The following is a 27,933-nucleotide window of genomic DNA, read 5'->3' on the forward strand; positions in this document are numbered from 1 at the left end:
CAGCAGTACTACATACCTTTCGTCCTGTTCCGCGTCTAGAAATCAGGAACAAAGTCCCTAACGTACTGACTGCCGCTGTCCCTGTTTGTCCTGGGGTAGGTTGAATTAGGTATTTAAAAAAAAAAAAAAGAGGGTACGTACACGCTAAATGCCTGTTTACGTGGACGGCGGCCCTGACCAGCCGAGCTGCCGGCGAGCCCCGGGCCCGGCGGGCAGACCTCCCCGCCCGCCGGGGGAAGGCCGCGCCGCGCCGCACCGCCCAACCCCGCCCCTCCCCGCCCCTCCCCGCCGCGCCCAACTGCGCAGCCGCCGCTGCCCGCGTCGTCGCGTAGCAACGGGCCGCGTCCCCGGCGCAGGCGGTGGCGATGGCGGCGGCGGCGGGGCCGACGCGGAGCCCGCGGGTCTTCCTCAACCACCTCGACTCCTACTGCGGCCGCAGCATCGGCGAGGTGACCGCGGGGCGCGGCTTCTTCCGCAGCGGTCGCTGCCTGAGGCACCGCTGCCGCCCTCCCGCCTGCCCCAGCCCAGCCCGTCGCAGGGAGCCGTGACTGGCCCCCAGGGAGTTCGGCCGGGCGGCAAGCCAGCCGGCTAGCTGGGGTCACCTGAAATAGCTGCTGAGGAGAGGGACTGGGGGCAAGAAGTGGTTAAAGGAGAAAAAAATGAGAGTTAGGAGCAGGAGGTGTAGATAAAGCCGGTCAGGAGACCTCAGGCAACAGCTGATCACTGTGGAGAGAGATAACATCTCTCTGAGGTAACCTGCCTGAGAGGAGCCAGGTGGTGGAGAAGAGGCACCTGGGGACTCTTGAGGCATAGGACACAAGTCAAGGCAAAACATTGCAGCTGAGGTTGAGGAGTCCATAACCTTTTCCTGTTCAATGGAAAGCTGTGTTCTGAGCTACGTTACCTGTGGCAGGATCAGAGCTAGTCAACAGAGCCTTGGTGTCTTCCCAAATCCATGAGAAGCTGTGTAGGATTCAATATATATTTGCATACAAATGTGTGTCTTGTATATTGCAGTATTTATCCAGATGTGTTGTTGGGGCATCGCTTGAAAGCATAGGTGAAGAAGAGGAGGAGGAAGATGAAAATAATTCAGCTGCTGAAGTTTCTGGTAGGCCAAAGGAAGGAGTCTACCAAGTAGTGGGTACCCTTTCTAAACCAGAGAGTACTAAACCGTGTTTTGCAGAGGAAACATATGCAGTAAGTGTCTTGTTTCAGGTTGCTATTAGACAACATTAGAAATATTGCAAGTAATTAATAAAATGATAAAATGGTCATTTGTTGCTGCTGGAAGCTGTATATGTATATTTTATTCCTTCTGCTTCCTGCACACTGTTGTCTCCTCCCTGCTAGGTCTGATACAGCAAATAGTAAAAGGAAGTAACTCAGATTCAAAATAGATTTTAAAAAAAATATTTATGGACAGGACATCATCTATCCTGATGATCCACAGGTCTCCTTTCTTTTTCCCTCAAAATCCACACCTCAAGTATCTCTCTTGTCTTCTATCACCGTTTTAAAGGTAGTGGTGCTGGAATCAAACTTAGTGTCCCCCTTCTTAACTGTTCACTAAAATCACAGTTTCACTAGCAGCTAGTTGTTCTGAATACCTACATTTTTGTATAAAGATATGTCCAGAGTTTAAGTTAATTAAAGAAGGGTTGCTTTTAAGAACGTGATTGCTTATTGCTTGATTTAGTTTTCTGAAACTAAAATTGTCTCTGTCTCAAATTGATTATCCAGAATATCTTCAAACATTTGAAAACTTTGATTTAAATCTCTATACAGCTGAGCTCTTCAATCAGAAAATTATGGCTGGCAGTATTTAATCACTGCTCTTGCCTAAAGTGTTTATTGGACTTGCTCAAGTGATGCAGACAATCTACATTTAACAAAAATGACAGGATGTTATTTTGCAAGGAAATAGACATTTTTTTAATGTCTTTTCCATTCTGCCAGCTGATTCTTGTTTATAATACCTATAAAAGTCATAGATATTTTGTTGATACTCACAATTGCAATGAAAATATGAATTCTAAAATACCACTAAAATTGTGCATCTTTTTGAAATATATTGTGTACTGTAAATTAGAAGTTTCAGCATTAAATTTAGAAATTTAATTTACATTTTGTCACCTTACTTGTATCTGACAGATGAAGTTTCATATCAGTCTTATGAATTATTCTAACATCCTAGTGTTAGAAAACTACATTCTATCAGTAAGTTAAGCTTGCAAAGAAAAGGAATTTTGCGTATTTTTTTTTTTTAATGACAGATTCTAACTATTTTTTTCCCCAGGTCTCTTCTCGAAAAGAGCTCCTGAGTCACTTGCTTGAGTGTGAGATTGTTTTATATAATATTACTGAGGATGCAAATCAAATTGAGGAAGCAACATGGGCTGCTTCTGGTTAGTATAACTATCAACTGAACAGAAAATTAGTTGCTATACAGCCGTCAAAATTTACCATAAATGTATAATGAAATTATCTGGGATTTACCATAAATGTATAATGAAATTATCTGGAATTTATAGTTTACTGTAATATAAAACTGGGTTCCTTGATGGTGAAATGCTGCATGAATTGTTCAATTAATTTGCAAGGGACCATGGAATGCACTCTAGCATTCATAAGCTAGAGAAGCTGTCATGGAACGGTCCAACAGTTTAAATGACATATCTGTGTAGGCGGTTATTTCCCTAAATAACTATCAACTGTCTTATCTATTTGCATTGGGAGGTGAGTAGAAAATTTGCTTCTGTGATATTCAAGTAATATTTCAATATTTTATATAATTATTTTAAATGTATTTTGACTTAAAAGTGCAATAAAAAAATACTGCTAACACTCTTTCTGAAACTTTCTCCTGATCATTATATCCAAATTCTAATGGGCATCTGGAATCTTTTTATGGTGACAGTGCAATATTGTTCTTTATGTGATAGTCAAACTTAATTATGCTTTCCTGTATGTAGTATAAATACTTGGATAACATCATAAGTTTTAGAGGACTGAACAAAGCATAACCCACATTTAATTATTTTAGTCTAAATTAAAATAAGGAAGCTTTACTTGGATTCTGTAGATTTTCTGTTTCAATCATGAAAAAACCCACACTTTTATTTTCTTTCAGTATCTCAGCAGTCAATAAAGATGAATCATTTCCTAGTATGGATTGTTTCTTTTTTTCCCCCATAATATGTAGGTCTATGAACATTATGTTGATTCCCAATAATTTGATTCTTTATTACCATTATTTGTCTATTTGTTTTCTTTCCTGATTTATTATCTTTATTTAAACCAACCCAAATAAAGAGTATTTGCTTAAAAATACATGTCACATAGAATGTTATGGTATAAATGTCTATACAGGACCTTTACTCAAACTGTATTTTTGCTTTAATGTAATACAGTTTACAATAAATTAAATCCTTTGGTTTCATTTAACAGCCCTACATATGGAAATAGAGCATTTTGCAACACCAAAGTTATTCATCCTCATTTCAACAATAATGAGCTGGGCAAAAAGCAAACCCCCTGACCCTGTAAGTAATGTGAAAACAATTTTTTTTTTTAACTGAATATTTCCGTTTAATTGAAAATATTTATTAAATGCAATTAAACAAAGTATTTCAGTATGTACTTCAACAGAAGTTGTTAGTGTCAGCAAGTGTGTTTTTTTGCATGACCCTTTCACCCTGACCCACTACTTACTGCCAAAATTGTTAAGTTTATTCCACTGGACAGAGAAGTTTAGGCACTGGGCTATAATGATACAGGCAGACATTAGGGACTGTTTGGATGACCTATGCTAACCACAATATGCACTGTCCTTCAGTCATAAAAAATCCCATGTTTACCACCTATTTAATGAAATACATATTTAAATCAGTGTATAGACAGATAAATAGATACATCTTTATATCTGCATATGTTAAGTATTGGCAGGAACCATGTGGGACACTTTGTAGTACGATATTGCAATTCTCAAATTTAGTCTTACATAAATTGTGCACGTTAATGTTACCTGTAGCACTTGTCAGAGTTTTTCAAGCTTGTGTGATGCTATATACAATAAAAAATAATGTTTTTTAAATATAAAAAGTAGTTAAAAATCTTTTGCTGTGCAAATTGAAATTGAACTAGTGACATTTTCAAAATGTTGAACCTCAAGTATAAGAATCAGAAGTTTTAAGAATACAAAGTTAAAACAAAGTTAAAACATGTTTTTAAAATGTTTTTAATTTTTTTTTTAAATTTTTAAAATTTTAAATAATTCTTAAGAACTTATTTTAACCACCTAGGCCTTTAAAAATTGTTCTGTTTTAAGACATGTGTAACAGTCACATTTTTTCCTTCTTAGGAAGATCCTGAGATTCCTTTTACTGATGAAGATTATCGCAGAAGAAAACCTCATCCTAACTTTATGGATCACATAAATGCTGAAAAGCTCATTCTCAAACTTGGGAAAACTGTATGTAAAGAACTGTTTTATAAAAATAAGTTGTTTGGTCTTCTTACTTAGAGCATTATCTTAATAATGGAAATTACCAACAGTAAGAGTATGTTATTCTCTTGATAACTGTGGATAACATCAATTATTAGTAAAATATCAAGCATAGAGAAGACTACAGTGTCTTTTGAAACCTAAGTGTCGGCATGATACAAATCCCGAATTCTGTCTGTTTCCGTTGGGTAGTGAGTAAATCATGCTTTTCTCATTTAAAAAATACATTGTTTCATTGGTTGTATCAGAGAAAATTAAAGCAGAGGCCTGTGTGGGGAAAGACTTGAGGATGAAAGAATGTAGGGGAAAGGGATATTAGTGTAGTTTTAAAGAAAAGCAGCATCTTTAGATATTAGCAAGCTATGTTAATATTATGTCTCATTTAAATACTTAGAAGATGTTCTGGCCACACCTGGCATGTTCCTGGATAGTTTGTGCTCTTGGAGCAGAAGGCTTGTTGACTTTTATTCCACCCTATAATTCACTTTAAAGTCATGGCCATAGAGCTGACCCAGAATAACTTTAATCTATGTTATCCCTTTTTATGTGTTTTAAAATCCCTTCCTTCAGCTTGCTTTGTTTCAATCTGATTAGATTACTAATCTTACTAGAGAACAGACCATCCCTCACTCTGTATCTAAGAGCTATTATTAAATAAATACCAACAGTGGCTCCGATTGTGCTTCGCAGCTCAGGAAAATTGACGTTGTTGTCATTACTGGTGGAGTACTGTGGAGGTTAGGAAAGAGAACTGGGAGACAATGAAATACACTCTATGATGAAGGTGTCGTTTGGTCATTCTCTTTGTGCGTTAGCCATCTCCCATAATAAATATAATTAAGTGTCTATTGCAGAAATTTATCAGGCTAATTATAGAGGGGGGAAAAATCTTTACTCTGATTTGAGTATACACTTGTCATCTTATGCTCTGCTCAGAAAATAGCACTACAAATTATATTCTATCCTAATATGGGTTTAATAGTACAGAATGCCAGTAAAATTTGGTTTACAGCTTGAAAAATCAGTGGTAAATTGTTCTTACTTTTACTGTGCTAACATAGAGTTATTCTATAAGACTATGGAATAACTTTCATACTTGTGATGTTAGAAACATGAAGATTGTAAACTGTCCACCAAACCTTGCAATAACTTCTGCCACCAGTAACACCCAGATGAACTATTGACTCAACTTTTCTGACTAGTTCAAAGCACTGAGTCACTATGTAACAAAGGTATTAACATAATTAGCTTCTATATGTTTGCCAGGCTGAATGTCTGTTGAGAAGACAGTGGAACAATATGTAGCAATACATGATAAAGCAATTTAAATATTTCCAGTATATGCCTCCTGTAAGCGTTTCAAAAGGAGTCCTTGTTCCTCCAGAACTCCAGGGGCAGCTTCAGTGGGTGTCATTGTGCCCCTGTTTAGTTTCTGTCAGCACTTTGGAACAGGAAGGCTCCAAAGCACCTGTTCTTCCCAGCAGATCAACATTAGCTTCCTGTGATGGCTGGAGACTTCTGGATTACAGTTCTTACTCATTTCTAAATTCAGTGGCATCTGGGGAATGTACAATCTGTAAAAGAAATGACAATGTTACGACTCCCCTGCAAAGAGCTCATCAGGAGATACGAGGATTCAGCAGCCGTGTCAGTCATGGAGAGAAGATCTTGCACCTAAGAATAGAAGGGTTTCTTAACCTTCATGTTTGTTCAGAGTGCAATTTAATGGCTGTTGTTGCTTAAAGCAAGATTTCACCCCTCTGAGTTAGTGTATCTCCCACCTATATTTTGCCTAAAATTCAGCAAAAGTTGTGAGCTAGAAGTCTTTGCTTTTTACCACTAGCAATTTTTTACCTTTACCTTTGCGGCAGGGCATTCCAGCTGTGCAGCTTTTCTCAGAGAGAAGTTCCTAACTCTGGGGTCCTGCCAAATTCAGAATCCTTGGAGAAACATCTGCCTACCACAGAAAGAGGAGGAGTTCATCTCCTAGCTCTGTTCTCAGTGGCATCACAGCTCCTGAATCCATTAATTTAGACCTGTTCCCCACTTCAAGCATTAGAGTAAAACAAACAGACAAACGTAAAACAACCAGAACTGGTTATACTAGCTAGAATGTGACATCTAGTGGCTTTAATGAATATTACACAGGAACTTGAAGGCTTTACCCGTGACTAAACATGCTGCGTGTAATTGGAGCTTGCCTAATAATTGTCTTATTTTTTAAATTAAGTATATCCAAGTCCTCTCAAGGAGTACCTTCTCATATGTGTGACTTGTGACATTAAACAGATATTTTTAGAGGACTTGAGAGGACTTTTAGAGGTTTGTATTTCAGTGAACTATAGCACTCAGTGTCAAACTGTGGTATGTCTCCCCAAGTGGCTACTGCAGAAGCTACTGCAAAGTAAATGGAAGAAAATCCTGTGTGTTACATTCTTTCTAAGGGAGATGAGAAATAGCACCTCCTGTGCTTCCACAAGAGGCAGGTTTTTCTTGCTGGGAGATGGAAATTATAGCATGTCTTCTCCTGGGGCATGTTTCCAGTCTGTCCAGAGCAATCCTGGGACCTGCTGCTGTTAGGATACAAACAGTTTCTGTTGTGGTACTACCCAGGCAGACTAAGTGTGGGAGCTCTTATGCCATCTGTAATGTCTTCTAATTTTAATGTTTCTTGTGATTACTAACAAGCTGTTGCATTCAAATGAGTTGAGATAGTTTTTATTACAAAGTTTTATTTTGTAAGTAGATAGATAAAAACACATACACAGATACAATACACTGATGTTATAACTTGTCATCCCTTTATACGATGCTTTGCTTATATAATCAAAGATTGGCTAAAAGTGTTCTTAGTTTTACATTTCTGTAATATTACAAACATGATAACAAAAGATGCATTTTTTCACAAAAAAAGTAGATCCCAAATCTGGGCATTTATTCGCTCTTCTGATAAATTCAGGTTCTTTTACACAGTGTTATAGAATCATAGAATCATTTAGGTTGGAAAAGACCTTTAAGTTCATCACGTCCAACCATTATGTAGATATATAATGTCTAGGATCTTTACAACATGAGAATTATTTCACAATTTTGGTTCACTTTAAAAATTTCTAAGTGATTGGTCCTAATTTGAAAGATCTCCTTGAAAGTTTTTCTCCTTAAGATGATTTAAAAATCTTTTTTTGTCTCTGTGTAACGATCCTCAACACTGATCCAGGCAGTAACTTTTTATATAAACAGGCAGCCAGAACAGGCAAATTTAGGACCTTATGCAGTAATGGTCAGCAAAAAGTATGTGGATTGATCGTGATGTGTGGTTAGGAAAATGTTTAGATAGTTCATGGATTTATTTTTTTTTTTAATTGTATATCAAAATGAAAGTAAACCAATTGTATAATCATTGATCCAGCATCACCCATTTCTTTAGGCAGTCAAATGCAAATAAAATGCACTTAAAAAATAGCTTCAATGATTTTCAGAGTTATTTTTCTTGGAAATAGAAAGTTGAAACATGAGTTATCCTGTTCACTTCATTGATTTACATAACTTACTTCCAATTTTTTAACACCTAAAAACTTTTTAGAATTTCAGTTCAAATGTAGACACGTCAATTCTGATTGAGCAATGCTTTTTTTGAAGGAAATATTAGCAATATGACTTACGAAACTACAAGATATGCAACAATTTATCTAGGTACAAATTTTAAGTGATATAACTTACACACTTTGTACATCTAGTACACAAGTACTCAAGTTTCAGGGTAAGCCAGTATCCCATTTGCAGTACCATATTTTTATTAAAACTTTCTTGTTGATTTTACTTCACAGAACAAACATAAATTTTCAACTTATGTTGTTGCCTCAGGACATCAATATGGAGCTGGGGAAGGAGTCTTGCACTACTTTTTTAAGGTAGACGTCCAACTATTTTTAAAGGCTCATTTAATTTCTAGGGGCAAACCACACTGGAACTGAATGCTTTTTTAGTAGCTTTGTAAGCTTAATGCTTTTGCTTAATGCTTAATGCTTAGTAAGCTTAATGCTTTTGTGAACAAGCTGATTATTTGATCCCTTTGAAATGTTTTAACTACAGTGGAAGTGTTTTACACTTTTTTGGCTCTATATGATTTTAGTTTTTTCCATAGTTTTTGAACAGTATCTCCATATGTACTTTACAGTGAGAACATGTGTGTCCTATCAATGGAATCAGGTTCTTCTCAACATTATATTATTTTTTCCCAAGCATTTTTTTTTATTTGGGATACAAAATAACATTTGTCAAGATCAAAGAATATTCTTTAAAAAAAAGGAAGTTTCTCAGGTTTTGTAGGCTGCCAGTCAGTATTTCTCAAGAATTGTTGCCTTTACTGCAGTTCCATTAATCATTCAAGAAATTGAACTTTAAATCCTGAGTATATAGATTTGCCCAGTAAACAAATGCTCCTTTAGCTCTAGTTAAAAGTAACTTTTTTTCTCCTCACTTCATTCTCCATTTTTATTTTCAGATAGGTTGGCTTAGTGAGACTCCTGCAATACCCGTTTTTGGAAACGGGAGCAATTTTATTCCAACTATTCATGTTCTTGATTTATCAGCGTAAGTAAAAAAAAATTCCCCTGGACAATAACTGATACCTAGCTAGATAACAAATCCAAATCTACTAGAGAGTACTGAGGCTTTTAAATTGGAGTGCGTGGGTTTAAGAATACTCTTTGGCCCTTCTTACTGAGTCAAAGAGAGACTTCCATTTCTTTAGTACCAGATATGCCTTCTGGAAACCTTATCTGACTCTTCACTGGTTCTATGCTTTTGAAAAATTACTAGCAATGCTCAATCTAGAGTATGATAGCAGTTAACTGGCACAGAACTGGAAATGGATTATGGACTTAGCAAGCTAAGTTAATATCTTCCTCAGATGTTGCTTTTTATCCTTTGAGCTTCTTTCCAAATAAAATATCTAACTGTGCTTCTCTATTAAGGAAAATATATATGAAAATGTCATGCTCTGAAAAGTTCTGCAAGATTTTATAAACTCTTGGTATTGTTTCTGAAATGCATTTAACAATGAAAGCCCAGTACGCTTCTCTAACTACCGGCCCTGACTGTACTTGCTGTTTCAGAGTGTTGCAAAATATAATAGACCACAGGCCAAGGTTTCACTATATACTTGCAGTAGATGTATCTATGCACACTCTTCAAGAATTAATAAAGGTAAGAGATTTTATTCTTTCTTTTTTTTTTTCAGATATCTTTAAGGTTTTAAAAGCTATACATTTTACTGAGGTAGAAGTTCCTATGTCTTCCTGAATTACCTTGTGTAGTAAATGACACAGAAAATTATTTTGAAATCCTCCAAGACTTATGTCCTTTGAACAAAATACATTACTTGGACCTGATTTTGCAGAACTAACTTTTGCAGCATTAGCATTAACTTAAGTAGAAATTTTACCTAAGAAAGTTCTGGTGAATTGTTGTGGGATTCACAGTACTGTAATGAGACACTCAGAGTCTTTAAGATGCTTTTTGCTTCATTTTGTAGGAAGATATCTTGTTTTTCCAAGCATTTTGAAATTAAGTGTAGAAATAGTCTTGATGGCACTGTTGAGCTATACGCTGATAGCGAGAGTCAACTAATACAATATAATAGGAGACTTGCTCATGTAGATTGACCAAATGTTACGTAAGGACCAAACATAACAGCCCAATATTTTTGGTTGTGTCAAAGAGTGTTTCATGGAACAGTGTGTTAGGGAGCTCACAAGAAGATGCAACCTTTGTTTTGGTTCAGGTAAGTATACAGGGTCTCAATGAAAAGTTAACAGTTGAAGAGCCGTTCTGTGTAAGTGACCATAATGCAATTAGTCAACACTCCTATGGAAGAAACAAAGGTCAAAATAACTTTTGCAGCTATGGTAAACCATAGGAAAGAGCATTATATAAAAATGAACACAGAAGACGTTAAAAATATTAAGTCCTTAGAGAAGGGTAGAGGCTATTGAAACTTACATTATTAGCCATATAAGGCCATTGCATGCTACTTATTAGGAAAAGTTTGGGAAAGAGGAAATGAAAATTAGCATGGTTAAACTGTAGGTTGAAGTAAACAAGATGTCAGACTTCAAAAAATTATGGCTATGTCCAGATGAAGAAAATAGAATAGAAAAGATCATGAAATCTGGCAGGATAAGTGAAAAAACCACTTGAAGATCAACTATCAGGAAAGACTCAAAATGAATATCCTTTTTTCAAACACTTAAAAAGCCTGCCAGAACATCTATAAGGCAATTTGATGGTTATGGTGTAAAAGGAGCACTTAGAGAAAACAAGGCCATAGCAGAGATGCTTTGCATTAGTGGGCAGGGATAAGAATTTGGAAGTATCTTAATGCTTCAGGATCTCTTTGTGGATAACTTGTTAGAGGATCTGTGTAAAACTAACGTAACTGTAGAAAAGATTACAGAATGAACCGACGAAATGAACACTAAGAAACCACCAGAGTCTTATGGTATTCAATGAAGAGGTCTGAAATAGCTCAAGGATGAAATAATTCTGAATTGCTAATTCACATATACAACCTGCTGTTTGGTACGATCCTGGCACTTGAGGGCTGGAGGATGACAAATGTGATGCCAATGTAAAAAGAAAGGTTCCTGAAATGTTTGGGAGATTATTATGTTTAATACCATTGGCTAATAACCAGGTACATTATTAGACATTATAATAAATTAAATGCATTAAAGGACACCCAGAGAGATATGATCTATTTGGGAAGAGTCAATGTGACTTTTGTAAAATACTTTCCCATGAAATACTTTCCAAAAAAGTACTTTCGAATACTTTGGAAACCTCCTGAAGTTCTTTAATATGACCAGCAAATGTGGATAAGAGTGAATAAGCTGATGTAGTCTACTTGAATTTCCCAAAGATTTTCAAAGAAGTACTTCACAAAAAGCTGTTGAGAAGCAGCTAGGCACCCTAAGAAAAGTGGCTGGGTCCTTTCATGGGTATGTGATTGTTTGGAAACAGGAAATAGAGGGCAGGAGTAAGTGGACAGTTGTAGAGACAGGAAGTTTCCAGTGGAGAGAGTGTTGCAGAGCGTTCTGCGGAGAGCTATCTTGGCAGGGAGCTGTACCAGCACAGGGGAAGACTGGAAAGGTACATGGGAGAGAAATACCTTGAGAGTTACTTTAAATATACAGCAGCTATCTCTAGTTTAGTTGAAGATTAGAGGAGTATCTGGAAGGAGTATCATATATGCTTTTCCCATTCTCAATTTCATTTAGGTGTCCACTAATTGACATTGTTGGAGACAGAATGCTGGAATATATGTAGATTTGATCTGATGCTCTATATCAATTTTTATGATTTTATGAAATCTAGTGGGGTTTTGAATCTATTTTAAAGAACTGTAGGAGTAACTTCTGTAGGAGTAACTTCTGTCTAATTATGAAATGAAGATGGTAATATAGAGAGTTATTGGTGGCATTGATCAGAAAATCCTTCCTGATTGTCAACAGAATTAAATACTTCAAGAACCTGAAGTGAAGGTGCTGGGAAATAAAATATGTTTCCAAATAGTTCTTACGCAGTAGGAAGATGTACATAGATTTAAGAGCTTTGGAACACTTTTTGTGGTTTTGGGTTTTTTGTTTGTTTGTTTTATTGCAAGTACTAAAGAGGAAGTGATATATAGCAAAACAAAGGTGTTTAACATTAAAGTTAATACACTGTTCTTTAATCTGTCTATGTCAAATTAGAATACTGATTTTTCAGGTGTAGTGTAACATAAAATTTACAGCACATAGTTTATCCACAGAGATCCTGTACAATTTTTTCTAAGAATCTGATTTGATAAGTGTATTTTTTTTTTCTTGATAGTGTATCAGTAAAAATGTTGGACCAGGAAAAATTGAGAAGATACCAAAAGAAAATGCATTCCTGAGCAAAGACTTAACAGTTAGTATTTTTTTTCCCTTTATTACTTAAGGAAAGGATGTAAACTTAAAAGTATAATATCATGAAATATATATATATATATATATTTTTTTATTTCACCAAAAAAATTTAACCCTAAAACATGCCTAAAATATATATACAGTGAGTTTAAATTTAGAAAATAAACTAACTAAAATTTAACCACCATAGAACAGACTATTTTTAGGAGTTACAGCCTGATTTAGAAAAGTGGTGGAGCACTGATGTCACTGCTGCACTGAGCATACTGGAGTACTGTTACAAAACCTACACAAAATGATAAAAATAACAAAAAAAAGTTAATAATGAGGTGCTACTAAGGCTGATGAACACAGCATACATAAATTATGTTGTATTGATCTATTTATCTGGAATAAAGTGTTCATAGGAAAAATAAACAAGTTACAAGCCTTGTAGTTTTAAGATGGTACTTCATAAATTTATGAAATAGGTTATTCCCTGCAATTATATGAAACCTTTGTACTGTACAGAATAATTTTAATGTTTCATGTTCTAATAGTTCACGAGAATACTCAAATACAAATATACATTGAAAATCTTTATGTTTTTAAAAAGCTTAAAATGTCTGTTTTGCTTTGTGTGCAAACCTTCTTTCCCTATGCTTTAATTCTTTCTATTCTCACCCCTCCATTCTTGTCTCTAGTTTAAGCTAACGATGTTCTTTTAACATGCATAGCTGTAAATAAATGTAGCTTTGCTCCCTCAGCAAATGCATTTGGATATGTTGCTTGTGAACCTGCGAATGGAATCTATGTTTCTGAAAGAGACTTTCAACATTAAGTGGGTTGCTCAGGCAGGACTGGTGGAGAACATTGAACAAATCGTCAAGGAATACAAGCAAAGTCGAGGATTACTGGTAATGGTTTGGTGTACGCTATTTTAAAGTGCGCCTTTTTCTTTTTTCACAATAGAAATGGTTATATAAACAAAAGCTTTAATTTCTTTAAGCAAAAATACATGGAAGACTGATATAGAAGCAAAATAAGTGAACATAAAAACTGAAAATTAAATTGAAGAAGTTAAAAAGAGGGACTATTAATTAAAACAATAATCAAATAAGTTTTATTTCTTTTATGCCTAAAACTGAAACCCTGTAGATGTGAATAAGCTTCCTGATGGAGAAGCTGCCGTTCTGAAACTAGTTTCTGTATGCAATAAATGGCATTCCTGGTATATTTTGCTTCAAGAACACAATAAGTGTACCTTTTATTTAAGCTTTTTTATAATAGTCAGTAGTTAGGTGAGTATTTTGTGTCCTTCATTATATTTAGTGAGCCAGGATATTCAATTGCAATGTAGCTTTCATTTTACCCTGCTGTATTGTGTAATGTACCGAGCAACTTTCCTGTTTCCTATGCTAGCTTAATATTTAGACCTTCTGTATTCAAATGCATAGGGAAGGTTATTGAAAGGTGCAGAAAAATGCTTGCATACATTCAAGTGTTGATTGGTATGCTAAAGCTGTTCAGCATGTCTAAATCTTGTTCAAACTTTGAACAAGAGTTCAGGAGCTGTAAAACAAAATACAACTACTGTTGTTCGAGGTTGTTCGTTGAAAGTCTCTGCATACTGCTGAAAGGATTACGAGATCTGCGTTTGGGTTAAACTACTGCGTCTGAATATGTATCCATGTAATTCAAAAAATTCAGTACAAAATGCGGACATACCAAGTGGCAAGGAGAGGGAAGGCTAGCTAGCATCAAAGAGAGGGAAATCTAGCGAGACCTCTGTCCCTGTCACTACTCTATTAAATCTGCAGAGTTTGCACTGTCAGATTTACTGAATTAAGATAGGCAGTTAATGATGTATGATTTTGAGTTTGTTGCATAATATATTTAGTAAGTGTATACTGCAATCTTAATTACACTTACTCATCCACGGGCTAGGTAGGCTGAAATAAGAAATTGATAATACCTTAAGATTGTGATGGATCTGAAATTTTTGAGGTCAAAATAACCATTAGAAGCATGCTTTTTCTCCAATGGTAAAGCTGTACATTTAAATTAAGTAACTGTGTTACTCAAAGCCTGTGGATGATACAGGAGATATTCAGCGAGAAATAAATAAAAAAATGAATAAAACTAAAATATATTTTCAGTTTTAATTATAATAATTGTTATTTCCTATTAGTTATAGTAAAAAGATTGTTCCTTTTACATAAAAACATCCATACAGTTTGAATGATATTATATCTTTATCTTTTTTTTCCAGCCTCTCAAAGTTTACATTCATGGTCCTCCTGGAGTTGGCAAATCTACCATTGCCGAAGAGCTCTGCAAACACTACAAGCTACATCACATTAAGATAAATGAAGTGATTTCTGAAACAATAGCAAATCTGGTGTGTTGCTGTTTTCTAATATTGCTGCTATTTTAATTTCTGTGATTCTAAAATGTTTGGCATCATTTAAAAATTAGTTATAATTCCATTATTTTAGAATGGAAATCTCTTTTGACATACTGATCACCTCTGGGGGATGCACTGAACTCTTTTACAGACTGAAAGTTGCTCAGCATCTCACTGTCCAGGAGCATACATGAAATTAATTGTTTAATTTTTTATTTTCCTTTGATTACATCTGTGTATAAAAGAAATTTGGCTATGGAATTTCTAAGCCTATTCATATTTCTGATACTGTCTTCAGGAGAAAATTGTGGCTCCTAAAGAACTGGATTCTGACAGTATGGGAGAACAGGGAGAAGACGATGAAGAGGAGGAGGGTAAAAATGTAGAAGCAGCACACGAGTTATTAGCTAGAATAAAAGAAAACGTGGAGCAGAATGCAGGTAGGAAATACGAAGTACTAAGATGGGATTTCAGTAGGTAGTGCAACCCTATGCAAATGGAAAATCAAGAAGTAAATTGGTGGCTTAGAACTTCTATGTCCTATTAAAAGCAAGAATCGTGCCCTCCTGTCCTTTTATATGTACCTTATTTAAAAATCAAACACAATGTTTTACATTATGCATTATAGACCTTGTATATCAAAAGTGATACATATTTTTAAATACTGTGGTGCTTTTTTAATTGTAGAAGTTCCATCTTTCTACTTCTTTATACATTTTATATAATTCTTTTTACCCTCTAGCATTTACTGAAGCCTGTAAAGAATTTTCAAGTCTGCAGATTGAAAAAGGTCCATGAAAACTGCCATTACTGAAAGTACTAATTACCATCTATATATGAATAAAGTCATGTAATTTTTGACTTAGTGCAAAACATTTTTCATGCAGTATAAAGTGATCCCCCTTAAAAATGCATTCTATCACTAAAGGTTTACCTGCTTTGGATCTTCTGTATCTGCAAAGCAATGAACTTGTAACACACCCAAAAGCTTCAGTAATTAGATCTATGGCAGCATCTCTTCTGCATGTCTTGCTTTGTTGTTTAAAATAATAATGCCTTTTAAAATAGTAACATACTTCTACGATTACAGTGGTTTATAAATACTTAAGACTTTTAAAAGCCGAAGCAAAATAAAGTAGGAAACGAGAGTCAATGGTTGAAGAAGGACAAAAAATCAGGTCAAACCAAGCTTTTTACTCCCGCATATTTGCTCAACAATGTAGGCCAAGTTAATAAACCACTTCATATCTCAGCCTATTAATTTGAAAATGAAACTTGTAAAACCTATCTCACATTTGTTTTGCAAGACTATCTTTAAGTCTTACTGTTAATTGTAAACAGAAAATGTTTTTCTCACTTTTTTCGTAACTATTTTTTTGCTGCTTCTATTAAAATCTGACGGCATTATTCTAAAAAAATCTAACTTCATGTTTAGTATCCTTGAAGTTCTAATATTTATATCCTTGTAAACACAAATGTAATTTTATTTTAGAGCTACATGTTTTTATTTCATAGATCTCTGACAACACGTAATATACAAATAGTAACTCAAAATACATAAATTTTTTAGGTTCTAAGTAGAAGTTTCTCTGATAAATTAATTAAAATGCTAGTAAAATAATTTCAGATATCTCTTTTCCATAAAGTAGGTACCTATTAACCTTTGTGTCTTAGGTTGTCCAGATGATCAGTATGTTGTTAAATTTGTGAAGGATAAGCTCAGATCTATGCCTTGTAGGAATCAGGGATATGTTTTAGATGGGTTCCCAGAGACCTATGACCAGGCAAAAGATCTTTTTAATTGTAAGTACTGCTGCTTTTGTTTTTATTGCTGCTAATATTGTCATTATCGTTATTGTTCTCGGTGCCATAGTAGTTGAAGTGCATCAGCAGTGTAATGACTGCAGTGCAGGACAAAAACCACAGTTGTTTTCACATGATGCTTAACATGTAAGAAGGACTGTAATGCACCTTATTTAATTTAAGCACAAGAAAGTTTTCAGACTGTCTTTGCTGGCAAAGTACTAATTAAACGCACAAATATGGAGAATGCTTTCTTGTTCTGTGTTGGTCTATTCCATTCAAGCAAGCTCTAAGGCAGAATTTCTTCATAGTATTTAAGGGCTGCTTAACGAGCAGTGCGCCAGTACGTGTTTTGTGAGCCAGATTAGAGTGGGTGTATTAGATCAGCCACAATAGATATGACTTCAGAGGAGCTCTGTGACATACATTTCAAATTGTGAGCAAGCACTGTCTGTGCATTAGGACCAAGAATCATCTCCATATGTAAGTTACATCATGAGGTTTGAAGGAAAACAAAAACCAGTCTTGTTCAGCTTAATATGCTGGGCTGTAAATTATCATGCTCAGCCACTGCTCTTCAGGCAGTACTACGGACTATTCAGAAGAGCAGACACTTAGTGCAGAAACCATTTTAACCATACGACTGTAAAACATTTCTACTCACTGTTCTGAGCCCTATCTCTGTTTTTGGCAGAATAACGTACTTGGCAGGAGGAGAGGCCACGGTCAGGACAGCAGTATGGACACATTTTAAATTTGTGTATGCATGTGCATGCTTCCACTGCATAAGCAAACTATTAGTGTCCCAAGGTAGAATTCTGTGGTGGCTGGCAGCATGAATTACATACTGAATTCTCTAAACTGGTGTCCAGGGTAGATTAATTTGCAACAATTAGTAAAATTTGAATACAGACAAACCTATGTTTGTACTGGGCACATTTTTAGCAAATATGATGATATTGTTGCTTCAAATGAAAATGTCAATCATTTCTTACTTTTATTTTAGTGGAAAGTGAAGATGAAGAAGAAGAAATTAAAGGCAAAATACCTAAATGTGATAAATTAATCACACCTGGTAAGTTTGATAGATTTCTTTATAAAGAAACAGAGGAGTTTTCAAGTACTGCTGCCACCAACGAGAAGTCTAAAATATCACTCCATCTGTTCATATTTAGTTTAACATAAAATAAATATCTAGTTCGTGTAATGCTGCTGCCATCTTATTTGAAAGTGAACAATTAATCAAAAGGAAGGTTTTGGTTCAGTTTGTGGGTGTTTTATTCTTCTTTATTTTTTTCTTTTTGTGAAAATGCCATCAACTGTTGGCTGATAACAATAGTAGTGGCTGCCTTTGTTGTCACTACAGCAGCTATTAACGGAGTAAACATGAGCTCCTGAACTTGGCATATTAAAAAACCGTAAGTTTATCTTTAGTGTGATATCTTGAAAGATGTTACCAAATTCATTTTAATGCATCAGTTAAGTTGGGAATTAAAATAGACTGGTTTTCATCTTTGCAGGAATGGCTTCATCCTGGTGGTTTTGCTGCTCTTGATTTCTTTGGAAGTTTTGATTACATTCAAACAATACATTTGGCATATTTTGCAGTACAAAATATGTCTGGTTGGATAGTATAAAGGTTGAATATCTTAAATGCTTAGTGTTTCAGTAAATTGTAATTTATTGGCTTCAGTGGAAGTGAAGAAAATTCTAAATTTTCTGAAAAATTCATTAGTCCTTGCACTTACATGAAGGGGACAAAGGCTTGGTTTAAAAAGTAGACTTCTACCAAGTTTGTAACCACTTATGAATTGCTGATTTCTGAAGTAAATAATTTCTGTTATCAATAAACAAAACCACTTTTAGCCTCCATTTCAAAAGAGGAAATGTGAATGAATTATTATGAGGGGCTTGGTAAGTACCACTTTCTCTCCTATAACAAAGACCGCAGGCATGGGATCTGTTTTAAGAAGATACCTTTTCAATCTTGGAGAAAACTTGTTTTGGAAAACAGAATGGTCCAGAAGACATTTTTGTTGCTTTGGCGAGGTTTTCTTGGGTTTGGTTTTGAGGTTTTTTTGAGGGGTTGGGGGGGGGGCAGGAGCTGGGAGCGGGGCTGTGTCTGTGCTTGATTCTGCAAATTTCTCTCTGATGTCAGAAAAATTACCTCCTGGCTTTGTTAAATTAACAGGTTTCAGTAGTATTGAGTAATGATATTAATAGAAATATCAGAATATATTGTGATAAATTACATGAAGTCATATTTAATAAATAAGAATTGCTTGTTGAGTTAATAAAATACTGCAAGATTCAGCCTAATGAAACTACAAATACAAAACTTCTGAAGTGACAAAAGGAGATTTTTTTTTTTTTTTATGGATCCTTGAAGGATTTCTGGTGGTTTTGTCTACCAGTAGTACTAAAATAACATTGACACTAAATTTTATGTCATGTGATGGCATAGTATCTTTAATGTACTATTCAATTTTTTTTTAATTTACTTTAATTCAGCAGATACACCTTTATTTGTGAGATTAAAAATCGTAACACAGGGTGATGATGACTTTTGATGACTTGACAAACAAGAGAGTTGTTAAATTTTCTAGTGTTACTTGCTGCTTTGGCTGCACCATTCATAAGAATTCATAAGAATTTTTTTTCCTGCTGTACTTATGACATGTGTTGGTTGTATGATAGCTTTCTCAGAAAATTTGGACTACACTGCATTGCTGTTCTTAAGATTTTTGTGCTGCTTATTGCAAGAATAGTCTTGTTGATAGTGCTAAGAAAGAATTTGGTAAAATTGGAATATGTAGCTTCTTTACAGACATGTCTCTCGATATTGTTGGATTGCTCTAACTGGAGAAGTTGAATATAAGAATTTGATAATTAAATTCTCTATAGAGAGATATACAATTCACATCTATTTATGTTCAATTGTGGTTTAAATTTTATTCTTAACACAATATAGGTAAGAAAGAGGAAAAACAATAATATATGGGTGCCGATAATGTGTTTTTCTTCACAGAATTTGTTATTTCTTTGACCGCATCTGATGAATTCCTTATAAACAGAATAATAAATCTGCCAGAGAGAATTGTTGCTGGAACTCATTACACCCAGGACCGGTTCCTGCAATCCCTGAATCTCTTCAGAGAGTTAAACACAGACGATAAGACTGTTCTCAACTATTTTGATGAACTTGAAATACATCCTCAGTTTATTGGTATGAAATAATAAAATTAGTAGATAAAATCTGAATAAAAATTTTTTGTTGTTACAAATATAACACTTGCAAAGATCATATAGTAAGTGTACATATATAAATAATATTTTAATTAACATTGCAGAATACAGATACAAGAAGCACTTAATTATATACTGGCAAAAATATCTGTATACTCATAAGGATTCTGAATTGTTCTCCTACAGATAACCTGTTTTAAAAAATAGGGGGTTTAATTGTTCATTTTTGTAGGCTAAATTAGGTTACAGACCTCTGCACTGGCATCTTTCTAGATTGGTGTAATAGTATATTTTCATGGACTTTAAATATTATAGTTGCTTATATTTTTTCTTTAGACTTATCCTCAGATGCCATGACAATATATGGGTAATCTGTAAATGATGAAGCATGAAAGAAAATTATTAGAAATTCAAGGTGGAAGGGTAGAACTGAATCTGTTTTGCACTATACCTCTATGTGAGAAAATTTGGCTTTCCTACACACTATCTAGAAAATTGTGGTCACTGGGAAATCTTGAGAAGATTACTATAATCTGATTATTCAAAAACAGTGAGATCAGGGTGACAGCATTCTTAAGAAAAATGTTTTGGGGTGTTTTTGGGGGAGAGGGGAAGAAAGAATAAGGGGAAAACCCTGCAAGTAAATTCAAACTGCTGATATTTGGAATGTCCATTTGAGATGAGTTATGAGAAGTTAATTGTTGAACAGCCTCAATCATAATTGATTTCTTAAGGTTTTTTATTTAATGTCTGTCATGTATGGTATTATTCGCAAGATAATCTCCATGTGTTGTTAGGAAGTGTAGCAGTGGGGAAAAAATAGTGTTAGTATAATAATTTTAGAATTGAGGTAATTCTGCTACAGAAAGTAAATGTAAGAAAGGGTAAATACTAAGGTCTGATGTCATCAATTGGTCATACTCTTATCTTATACATTTCTGGATATGCAAGTAGTAGCACTCTCCAAGGCCATGTTTTATTTTAGTGGGGACTGTAAAGTGTGTACTCCATGGTAGAATATTGCAGTGCTTTCTGCTAAGAATTATCCCCAAAGACTACTCGTACATGCCAGTCCATTCCAAATAAGGAAACTCACTGGCCTACTAATTTTAATTATTGAGGTATCACAACTTTGACATTCAGTGACTTCCAGATGATTTTCATATTCAGTTTATAGTGTTGATTCTCATCTTCAAAGGAGCATCGTCTTTAGGTCCTGTTTATCTCAGGAGCTGCCTCTTTACCTATATTCACATCGCTGATTGTTACTCAGCTAAGTATGCAAGCATATAGCTTTCTGTTGTAAAACGGCAAGGACAGATTACAAAGATAACTTCAGTGAGGAACCTTCAGCTCTGCAAATACCCCTCCATTCTAGCTGAAGTTCCAGTTCATTTATCAGATCCATGGAATTAAGTAGCATCAGATTTAAGCAGGGCGCCAACTGCTTTCTCAGTCATATTCTGAAGGAATTTAGTGTGGAAATGGTTAAAAAAATTGTGCTTGATTTGTTAAATATTGACTTAAATTAAATCAAAATTTCTTCCACCTTAATTTTAGAAAATAATAACATGTGGCTTTATGAATTGCTTTTACGACTATTATTTATTCTGAGTCTGAAATATGATTAGTACAAAGGAGTAGGCTTCTGCAAAACCTACTTTGCTACAGTGACTCACTGCATGAAGTCTGCAAGTCAGTTATCTTCTGTCTTGTTTTTCTCATCTGCAAATTGGGGATGGTGACACAGGCATGTTAGATCATCTACAAAAAGGCACGTTAAAGTTATAACAGCGATTTCCTTTGAAGATCTTAATTTATGAATTCCTCTTCTGGTGATCTTTCCTCTCAATTAGCATCAGTGCTAACCTCATTTTTTATTTAAAAGGCATTTATTTTTGAGGATAAATACAGTTAATTATGACTGTTGTAATGCTTGCATTGTAATCTTGTTTGGCCGTCTAAGAAAAAAATGCAGTCTTTGAGACCTCAGATTCAATGCTGAGAGAGTTCTTAGCAATACTTTAAATGACTAGAAGAGTGGTTTGCACTTGTAATTTGGATATCCAGGTGCAGCTAAAATTGCTGAAACAATGGACTACTTGACATAGAAAATGTATTATTCTTCTAATTTGGAATACTTCAGGAATGTAATTCCTGATTTTTTTGAAAGAAGCAGCTGGAAAAGAAATTTTATCATGTAGAGTTATGTTAGCTTTCTCCTCAATTTATTAGCAGCGTTTAGACTTCAGGTCCAAATCACAAACACTTAAACTCTTGGAATAATGGTGTTAGTATTGGACAGCTATCTTCTGTCTGAATTAGTGATTAGAAAGAAATGGGAAGCATGCTTTGCCAATGGCTTTCAAAATAACCTCATAAAGCTGAGGACTGTGGAGTACGGACTACTGGATTCTCATCTAAATGCTGTATTCTAGCTGTTCTGTTTTTTCCCCTTCCTCTGCTTGCTCTCCTTACCCATTTCTGTGCCTTTACATCTCCAGCCCCTTACCACTGAACAAGCTCTTTATCTCTGTATTCTCTAGATACCCGAAATGCCCACTTTCCCTCTTTCCCATGTACATTTCTATGCCCTTTCTGCCAGATGCCTCCCCACACAGTGCATACAGAGCCCAGAAAGCCGTGGAGACAGTCCCCATTTTTCTGTGGTTTTTCTTTTCCTTCTTTTTTTGCAAGTTTAATGCGCAAGTAGCCTCCAGCAATTAAAAGGGAGAAGGAATGAAAGAGGTCTTGCTCAGTCACTATGCTCCTACATGAAGCTAAAGATTTGTTTTGTAGATATATTTGAAAGACCTCATTTTCCAGTTCCAAAACTTTGGCAAGCTGGAACTGATAAACAGAAGAGTTGTAAAAATTGTTTTAATACATTTCTCTCTCTTCTTAATGATTTCTACATCATCTTAAAAAGGCAAGCTATTTTAACTGAAACTAGTAAAGAAAATCAGATGTAGAAAACTTCATTCTGTGTAGCAAAAAATTGACATTTATAAGCAACTGAAACCAACATCTTATACTTGAAAATTCAAACAGTGTGAATACCATATAATTTTAGGGCTTGCAGTTATTTACTGATGTCCATTGATAATTGACAAAAGCCTTGAAGTTCTCTCTTGTATTGTTTTAAAGATGTAGCCAAATTTGAAGATCCTGAGAACAGATTTGTTGTAAAAGACATCATCAAAAAAATTGGGGAACCTCGAAATTATGGTTTGACAGATGAAGAAAAGGAGAATTTGGAACGCAAAGCAGCTGAGGAACGCCTTGTCAAAGAAGCTCAAGAAAAAGCTGAACAAGAGCGTAAAGAAGCTGAGGAAAGGGCTGAAAGGATGGCAAATTGGGAAGAGTGGGTAGGTTAATACATATTTTTGGGAAAACATTATTATTTATGTGTTTTACATTGCTTCCAGCAATCCGTTATGTAAATACACTTGGAAAGTGTGGCATAAATTCTCTAGTTCCTTATATCATACTTTAGATCTGGGTTAGACTATCTTCACAGTGCACTTTGAGGCCCAACCTAAAGAATATAGTCTCTTTGATTACAGACATAGCATTTTTTTTTTTGCATGTTGGTATCAGCATGTCTTTAAAATACTTTTATGATATTCTTGTTGTTGCTGTGCCGTAGCTCTTTTATTTTACCATTTATAAATACCTACTATAATCCATGGTGTTTTTCCATAACCAGTCCTCTAGGATTTTTGCATTTTGCTCACTTTACTTCTAAGCAGCTGACCAAGTCTTAATTATCTTGCCTTTCAAACAAGATTTTTAACTCGACACTGATCAATATTCCAGTCTGCATTGCAAAAAAGTTTCTGAGCCTGCAAGAGAAACACCTTTGAGAGCTGAGTCCTCAGTTCAGTGAGGACTACCTGATGCAGTCTGAAGGATGCTTTTTGTTTGCTAATACTTTAATTAGTACTGGGTGTTTACTTTGCCACACCTAAGGACATTTCAGGTAAATAACCTAAAATGCATACTATAAGGATGTTCTTGTTCACACCCAAAGTCAGGTTGTTTCACCAGAAGGCTGTTCTTTTATTGTCTCCTTTTAGAGCTATTTAAAAACAAACCGATCGTTCCACAGAGAAATCCTTTTCTTACATTTGAATGCCCATCACATCTATGGGGAAATAATACTCTGAAGTGACTCACTTTTAAAGAAGCATTTACATTGCTCTGATGTTGGCTTGTAAATAAGTTTTCTTTGTTATCTCTATGCTTATTTACAGCTTCATTCAACATTAAACAGCATTTCGTACTCTCTGTAAACTTGTCTAAAAGATTAGTAACGGTAGTTAACACATTTTTAGCTATATTCAATCCAAAGCCATCTAACTTTCAAGAGAAGTGCATTGTTCAAAGATAAAGTAAGTATTTAAATAAAATGTGTGCTTAAGTTTATCCTTTTAAATAGGCAAATGCTCAGGAAATCTAAGCAACTATTCATTTGCCCTTGAGACTGTAGATTAGCTGCTCTGTCTGAATAGTGACCAAAGACCACTTACAGGATTTATTCAGTAGCACTCTTGGATTGAGTGAATAAGGTAAATATCTTTTCCAGATATTGGTATATTGGTTTTATCTGAACATTGCTTTTGTGTTATGCCTTGAGTATAGAAAAGCAGTCTTCAGAGTATCATCTGCTTGCTGTATCTATATATGACTCAGGCTACTGATGAATAAAATGAGAGAAGAGAGGACAATAAAAATGTTTTTGAGTAATCTTCTTGCTAAAACTACTGCAAGTATGCATGCTATTAAGTGCTATTAAATGGAAAGAAAGAAAAACTCACAGCAGTTTTATTTCCCCACCCCTCCTACTTTTTGAGGGTAATCATTGTATTTGATTTAACCTGAATTCAAGAATAGATATAGCTGGTGTAAACACATGTAATTCACTGTGGTTTATTTAACTCTCATCCCCCTCGAAAACTGACATAAAGGAAATTAAAACAAAATAAAGCAAAGAAACCAAACCCAAAACAAATAAACAAAACCAACACAAGTGACAGTTACTTAGAGAGTCAGGGCTCTCTTCTGAGTAAAAATATTCTCCTTCCCCTCCAGTTCAAAAAAACCTCAAAAAACCATCTGCATTTGCAACAGTACTAATTTTTGAAAAGACAGTGTATTCCAACCATTTTGCCAAATATCTTATGGAAACAGGACCACTGGAAGACTTCAGAATAAACCTCCTTTTAGGTGTTAAAGAGAGAAAGATAAAATAATTTTACTAAGCAGGATATTTCAGTTTTCATCATGTGCAATTCTTTGTCCTCAGTGTGCCATGTGCTCTAAATTTAGTAAGCAGTTCATAGGTTTTCCTGCCAAGTTGCGAGCTTTAAAGTTCTGTCCACAGCTTCTAACACTCCTTTTTTTCCTCTAGACCTCCATTATTATTTAGTCAAGTGCTATTTAGTAGATGTTACAAGCCTTATTCTTCATGATTTTTTTCATTATTTGTAGAATAAACATCTAGAGGAAGTGAAAAGACAAGAACAAGAGTTATTGGAGGCCCAGTCCATTCCACTACGAAACTATTTAATGAAGAATGTCATGCCAACACTTATGCAAGGGATAAATGAATGCTGTAGGATCAGGCCAGATGATCCAGTTGATTTTCTGGTAAGGTGATTACATTTCTTTTCTTAAATATGTTTGAAAAAGCTGAATGAAAATATTCACGTAGACCCAAAGGCTCTCTGTTAACATAAGGACTTACATTCTTTTTCCCCACTGTCATGATAACAATTAATTAACGGATAGTATCTGCAATTCTGGTGAGGCGTAATTATTGTGAAAACTAAAAACCCCGCAACTATTCTTTATGGGGTCAGTTGATGCTGTGTATCAAGTAAGGGTGTAATCCAGCTTTGCTGAACAGTAAGAGGACAAGAATCGCTGCCAGAATCTGTTTTTCTTTGCTGTGTGCACCCTGCACATCTTAGGTACCCTGCCAATTCTGCTGTGACCGAGGCCTGCAGAAAGGGGAACATCACCCTCCATCCTGCTCATACCCCTCTAGGCAGAACAGAACACGTTACCGTAATGATGAATGAAAGCTCTTCAGTAATTTCCTTCACAGTATGCAGATAAATTAATGAGTAAATCCTATCAGACATTCATAGAATAATTCCAGTTGCAGAGGACCTCAAGAAGTTACCTAGTTCAACTTTCGGCTGAAAGCAAGGCCGGCATTGCGTTCAGGCAAGAATTCAGATGCTGTAAAGTTACTGCTGTACTGCTGCTCTTCCTGCACATCCTAAGAGAGCTGTTAACAAGCTATCACTGTTTTAGTGAAGAGAAACATTTTATTAACAAAGCAAAAGCTTAAAATTAAAGCATCAGTGTTGCGTGCCACTTTAGGCACTAAGGAATGTTTACTTGTTTTAACCTTTTTGCTTACTGATGAGTGACAACTACCTGTACTAACTGCATAACTTTTAAAGATCTGTATTATCTACTCTTCTGGATCCAGAAATCAGGCCCTAGGATACTCCCTAGGATTTTCCATGGAGTGACAAATACTGTCATAAATAGCTCACTTCCTATTTCCTGATGCAGATGGGGTGACTGCTACCAAGAGGGAGAATGAGGTGGATGGTACTTTAGATGGTATCTGTGGGGAAGAGGTTTCTCTGACATATCTGCCAGAAATTACATTTTAGAGCCATTTAATACTTTATGTGATTTTGTTTAAAGCAATGTCGTCTACTATATTTTTGTTATTTTGTGTAAATTTTAAAATTGGAGACTTGAAAACAAGTGTAACTCTGAAACTCTTCTGTTTACAGGCAGAGTATCTCTTCAAGAACAGTCCTGATATCGAATGAGATAGACATTAAATCCTAACAGCTGTTGAAACTGTGAAGCAGAAAGGGAGAACATTCCTCATGTGTTTTAAATAAAAATACTTAGTTTCTGAGATTATTTTTGTTTAGGCTTGTTATGTAATCTCCATTTTTATTTCTTATACGTTATTACTATGTTGTATTGGGGTTTTAACATTCCGTCTGCAAAAGTAGCATTTACTGCACATATGGATTAATACATTTACGCATCTGTATTTCATATGTCTGTTTGAAACTATGAACTGTAAGAATCTGTTCTCTCTCCAAAATTTTCTTCCTGCGTTTTTTCAGTTACACGTTCTATTTAGGCAATATATTCTTGTCCTGACCCATAGTAGATGTAGGCAGCTAGCCTGAGAAAAACTGTTCTTAAAAAAAAAAAAAAAAGGCATTTTCACTGAAAAGAGAACTTGCTGCTTCAACTTAGTTCCATTATTTCCCCTCCCAGCTACCACGAGGCAAAAAGCCACACAACATAGTCGTCTTGTGCTGCCCTGAAGACTGACTGGGTAAACAGTTTCCCAGCATAGGTATGTCATAAAACCTGGGGTTTCATTTGGTATCAAACAAATGGGTGTAGTTCTCATTTAATTTTCTTCATCATTCAATATTTGATACATGTTTTTTATAGATTCTTGAAGCCTCTAGACTTTCCAGCATGTGGCTGTCACTCCCTTTTTTATTGGGAATTCCTTTTTATTTCTCACAGAAACTGTCAATATCTATGCTAACTGAGCTGAAACTGATAGCATATTTGGTGTAAAACAAATACAGGATTTCGTCAAAACCCAAAGCAAGGACTGTTTGGGAGAAGGGGGGGGGGGGGGGGAAGAGGAAGAACTGAAAGAATGGTGATTATAGAAACATTTTACACTTATTTTATCTATTACTTTCAGTATTAGAATTTTAGATGTATTAATGCCCAATGATCTTATTCAAATATATTAATATTTTTACAGAGAAAAAGTCTTATTTAATCTGTTTTCATACAGTCACACACCCAAGTCAGTGATAATAGCCAGGAACATCATCTCCTACTCTAAAGAAACCGATTTCTTTGGGATCTAAATTTCCTGTATGCTGCCCATCCAAGTTACCGTTTATCATATGAGGCAGTTGAAGACGAAATAATCGGTAATTTTAGAGAAATTTTTCATTCGA

At 35.2% G+C, this 27,933-nt stretch overlaps 1 protein-coding gene across 1 annotated transcript; it reads left to right on the forward strand.

Annotated features, from left to right (window-relative positions):
- Nucleotides 1–345: 345 nt before the first annotated feature.
- On the forward strand, nucleotides 346–27,617 carry AK7 (adenylate kinase 7). The gene is made up of 18 exons (XM_087747649.1): nucleotides 346–449; nucleotides 1,018–1,200; nucleotides 2,300–2,408; nucleotides 3,451–3,545; nucleotides 4,364–4,474; nucleotides 8,335–8,418; nucleotides 9,012–9,100; nucleotides 9,625–9,715; nucleotides 12,383–12,460; nucleotides 13,206–13,355; nucleotides 14,711–14,839; nucleotides 15,144–15,285; nucleotides 16,520–16,648; nucleotides 17,655–17,723; nucleotides 19,677–19,874; nucleotides 23,042–23,262; nucleotides 25,388–25,546; nucleotides 26,716–27,617. Exons 1-18 carry the CDS (start codon nucleotides 366–368, stop codon nucleotides 26,752–26,754), a joined length of 2,160 nt encoding a protein of 719 aa, XP_087603775.1. The 5' UTR covers nucleotides 346–365; the 3' UTR covers nucleotides 26,755–27,617.
- Nucleotides 27,618–27,933: the final 316 nt, after the last annotated feature.

Source organism: Nipponia nippon, unplaced genomic scaffold, assembly GCF_047370975.1.
Source record: "Nipponia nippon isolate SJK-2023a ecotype South Korea unplaced genomic scaffold, ASM4737097v1 scaffold_11, whole genome shotgun sequence".
NCBI lineage: Eukaryota > Metazoa > Chordata > Aves > Pelecaniformes > Threskiornithidae > Nipponia > Nipponia nippon.